The sequence below is a fragment of the Oreochromis aureus genome, linkage group 8, assembly GCF_013358895.1.
Source record: "Oreochromis aureus strain Israel breed Guangdong linkage group 8, ZZ_aureus, whole genome shotgun sequence".
NCBI lineage: Eukaryota > Metazoa > Chordata > Actinopteri > Cichliformes > Cichlidae > Oreochromis > Oreochromis aureus.
In genome coordinates, this window is record NC_052949.1 from 5,477,624 (window position 1) to 5,482,418 (window position 4,795).

At 39.3% G+C, this 4,795-nt stretch overlaps 1 protein-coding gene across 2 annotated transcripts in view; it reads right to left on the reverse strand.

Annotated features, from left to right (window-relative positions):
• Positions 1-1,874, reverse strand: part of LOC116335625 (Snf2-related CREBBP activator protein) — a 35,845-nt gene extending 33,971 nt beyond the window's left edge. Inside the window, exons 1-2 of one of the 2 annotated variants that reach the window (XM_039616232.1) lie at positions 1,557-1,874; positions 927-1,003 (exon numbers count right to left, since the gene is read on the reverse strand). In XM_039616232.1, coding sequence (XP_039472166.1) covers positions 927-1,003; positions 1,557-1,588 — 109 coding nt within the window. In that variant the 5' untranslated portion in view covers positions 1,589-1,874. The remainder of the gene's footprint in view (positions 1-926; positions 1,004-1,556) is intronic. The other variant, XM_039616233.1, reaches the window with a different exon arrangement.
• Positions 1,875-4,795: the final 2,921 nt, after the last annotated feature.

Sequence of the window (4,795 nt, forward strand, 5' to 3'; positions counted from 1 at the left end):
TTCCCCACTTTTGAGATAAGTAAAGCAGAACTTTATCTTATATTGTCACTATGATTTATCAATTTTAACAAACACATGATGTAAGGAGACTAAAAAAAAAAAAAAAAAAAAAAAGATCTGAACACTCCGTCTGGCTCATTTTGAATCCAGGGATGTCTTTCTGTTAACTTGTCCAGGTGAATGTTCTTTAGTAGCACTGGTTTTACTAGTCAAACTGGGCTAATGGGCCAAACGTGGCTCATGAACACCTCTGGTATAACTCCCTTAACAGGTAAAAATGAAAGTGCGACCACATGTCCCTCTTTAAACAGGACATTTTTATCCCCATATTTTTTCTTTTAAGTCAGCACATCTCACAATGAAAATTTGTCTAAAAATAATAATAACAACAATATAACTGCAATGCACATGTGCAAAACTCTCAGGAAAAAAAATTTCCACAATTGTATGCATATCTTTAAAAAGTTCATAAATATACATACACAAGAAATCTTTCTTGTGTATGTATATTTATGAACACATCAAACCAAAAACCAAAATAAACATATAAAAACGAGGATCTCTGGATGCTCCACAGACTAAATAGCATTTATACCAGCTAAATAACAGAGTACCTTAGATTCCATTTAAAAGAAGCAGGGTAAATTTTAATGCAAAAACATAAGCTGCACAGCTCATCCGTGTTTACTTTTTAGACTAAATTTATCAAAATAAAAACCACAGTCTGTGCACTATATTTTGTTTGATGGGTTTCTTTTCATGGGGACCAAGTACAATAAGTTTTTGCTAACAAAATAATAACATAAAGAAGTCTATTTAAATGTCTAAACACTGCTGACTTCACTAGCAAGTCACAAATAATTACTACGCATGATATTACAGGCACTTCTCAAGGGATGTGTGTGTGCAAAGCAGGAGCCTCTCACCTGTCTGTCGTGTAAGACACAGATCTTCAGTGCTTTCTACTTCCAGGATGCTGAAATTAGGGTCCCTTCCACATATTCTGAGGAAGTGAGGAACAGAAATCGGGTGGTAACTTTATTTTTAAAATCAAATAAGCAGTTTAAACTCACTATTAGTAACTCTACTGCTGAAACTGACTGGTCTTACAACTCTAACAGCTATAAAAATGAGCTGTGGCAGAAGCTTCAGTTGGTAAACAGATGTATGAATGTGTGGGATGATGAGTAACATGTCACGTAAGGAGCGGACAGCTAGGCTAGCAAACTCCTGCTAGGACTGGTGTGTGTGCAGCGGTAATAAAAAAAATAAATAAATAAAATAAAAAACAGCCAGCTCCTGGCTGGATTTGCTGCAGTCGCCCACAGGAAGATGTTAGGATTTCTGCAGCACGCGCTCTCTCGCGCTAAAAGCCGGCGACCAAGCGCGCGGGCCTCCGGTCAGTCATTCAATCCGTGCTCTCGTGACTGTTTCTCTTTTTTCTTTTTTTTTAAATTGTGAGTACCTGTCGCCACATGGGGGTTAAAGACGACCAAGAAATTGTGTTTATTCACTAGTGATGTGGCAGCGCTGATACTGTGAAACATGAGCCGTACCCATATGAGAACTGCAGCTCGAGAAGCTTCATAAAACACACAATTCAAAGGTTAACGCCTAACGTTGCCGGTTAGCTCGCTGGCAGGTTGGCTAACTAGCTAACGTTAGCTCCAGCAATAACAGTTAAATGGGGGAAGCCTGCTGCTAACTAGCCAGCTAGAAGAGTTAGTTAGTAGGGTGCGTTCATTTGACGCGCAGGCGCCCCTCATCCCACCCGCAGTTATGTAATGCTCAGGCTTCAAAGAAGCCAGTTTATGCCGACACATTTTAATGTGTTGCTGTACGTTGAGGACCTCAAAATCCCCCCAAAACATCCGAAAAGTCGCATTAAAAGCCGCTTCTGCATGCACTACAGAGGGAGGGGGGAGACAATCACTCGTGACGTCATTGCGTGGGGTCAAATCCTCTTTTGCGAAAATAAATTGGTTTAAATTATTCAGTTTTAAAAATAGATAGCGAATACCGTTTAGTTAACTATACGAAATGTATAAAAAACAGTGTTAGAAAGTTCCATATAAATTTTGCAATGATTACACGGGGGACTCAAGGGGGTTAACTACGTCCCCACGGATCGCTCTTTAGAAACGACCGCACGGAAGTGACGGTATTATAATTCCTTTTTTCTTTTAGAGTAGTTAACATCCGAATTTAACCCATGTCACTGTCTAATGTTTTGTTATCTTGTTTTAGGTCAGTGTAGTAGGTACATATTTAATCGCACGCCGCAGAAATCAACCCAGCAAATGAAACGCAGTCTGATTGTGGCCTTCCAGTTGTCTGAAACCCCCCTCGACTCCCCCTTTACTTCCTCCTTCGCCCCCCTCCCTCTCAAGGCCGCCATCTTAAGTTCCCACCTACCTGAAATTTCCGACCAATTTTCTTTTACTAAATTCTCGTTGAAGGAGTCGTCATCCGCGAAAAATCGCACTCAATCCGTAATGCCAGTGATCCGAACTGTCTCCCGGTACCCAACGAGGTACCCCTAGGTCTGTGGGAAGAAGTTAAATTACGGACCGGGAGAGACTGGGTTTCGGCGCAGAATGTAGCGGTCGCGGGGAGGAGACTTTACGCAGCGAAATGGTGGAGGACCGCTGCTGACAAAGTACAGAACGCACGAAAATCTCGCGAGAAGTCGTCAAGCGCGCCACTTGAAATGCTGACATTTGTGATAGTTTATTTACCGGTGTTGGTGAGCGATTAATATAAAGACGATTTAATTTAATTGATTTACTGCGTTTTGCTTGGAAGGAATGGCGCATGTTAAATCGGCTTGTGCGGGATTATTCATTAAAGTAAAGAGAATTATATCAACGTGACAGCAAAACTATTTTAATTTCCCTGTCGGGGTTTGTTTACACTAAGTAACGCTACTTCGTCATTTTCTTGGTCATTTAAATGTTGGATTATTTATAAGATATAATCGCAGCTATTTTTAATATACAGATGTTTTTAATGTACTCTCAGTGTAAATGATTATCTGTGTGATTGTAAGTAATGTTATGCATAACATGTTATATTTGATGTACCTGAAACTTGTTAAATGGACTAAAACAAGTTACTAAATATTACTCTTAAAAGCTTTATGTAAATATTAGATGGTTTTCTTTGCTTTAAAGAATACTGCGCTATTATTTGTCAAATTTGAGTTTGAAAACAGTGAGCCATTTTTAAACAAGAAATCTGATGGAGCCACAAAACCTATTTAATCCTTATAATAACAATAGCACAGCCTTTTAAGGACAGATTATCCTTTGAATATTATCAACAGGTGTAAATAAATACTATTGTTTGTGGAACACACATGTGGCAGAGGGGCATTTATGACTATTTGTATTTTAATTACAATAACACTATATTTTTGTGACATATGTGAGATTGTAGAACAAAAATACCAAAACCTATGATTCCAAATGTATTTTAATACAAGTACAACAGAATTGTGAAGCAAAAGAGAAAAAAAAAAGGTCTATTAAACCTGATTTGAAGTATATACTATAATGCTACACTGGTCACTGAGGGGTACAAGTGTTTCTGCAAATTATCTAAATTAAAAGGAGCCTGTAGTGAAGATAAACAAACCTGTCCTCTGTCTGAAATTCTCAATTTTCCTCCATGACTATTCATTTCTTGGCCTTTAAATTCATAGCTCAAGGGATTCAGGACTAAACATTTTTGCACATATCCACGCTCACCACCCCAACTGAGGTTCAGAGAAATTAAGATGATATGCTGATTGTTTCCATGATTGCTTCATTAATAATGAATTGTTTAGTTCGGGGGTTGTGAACCTGGACCATCTCCAGTGGCTCCCTGTGGCTTTGACAAAAAGTATATAAAGATGAACAGTGGTTATTTTTTATTTATTCATATTTTAAATGTCATTACTGTAAGTCACTAATTATATTCTCCTATTGAAAAAAAAATATGTAGCCTGTATCCTTTTAAATAACAATCACTGGCTATTTTTCTTGTTACATACACCTGTTCCGACTGCTCGATAATGCAAATGTCTAATCAACCAATCGCATGGCAGCAGCTTGATGCATTTGGCCATGTAGATATTGTGGAGACAGCCTGCTGAAGTTCAAACCAAGCATCTGAATGAAGAAAGATTATTTGACTGTGATGATGGCATGGTTGTTGGTGCCAGATGGACTGGTCTGAGCATTGCGGAAACTGGTGAGCTCCTTGGAGTTTTTCCCCATACAACCATCCCTTTAGACCATTCACTGTAAACCATGAAGAGCTGCACTGAGCAGCAGTTCTCTGGGTCAAAATGCCTTATTGATGGCAGACTGCTTTAAACTGATAGAAAGGCAACGGTAACTCAAACAACCACACATTGCAACCAAGGTACGCGTAACACATTAAACCTTGAAGGAGATGGGCTACAGCAGCAGAAGACCACACCAGGTGGCACTAGTGTCAGTTATCAACAGGAAATGGGTTACAGTTCACATAGGCTCACCAAAATTGGACGTCAGAAAAATATCTCAACTTCTGCTGCAACATTCAGATGGTGGGATCAGAATTTGGCATGAAAACAAAAGCACGGAGCCATGCTGTCTTGCTGTTCACCTGCTGGTGGGGGTGTAATGGTGAGGGGAATAGTTATCCCGATTAACCTCTGCCACAAAGAAGCAGTTCTGAAGGTAAAAGGGGGCGAGGTGGTTCCTACCTAACGAAGTGTACAGCAGGTGTATGTAAAGATTCGGGACAAAAGACGCATACAACAGTG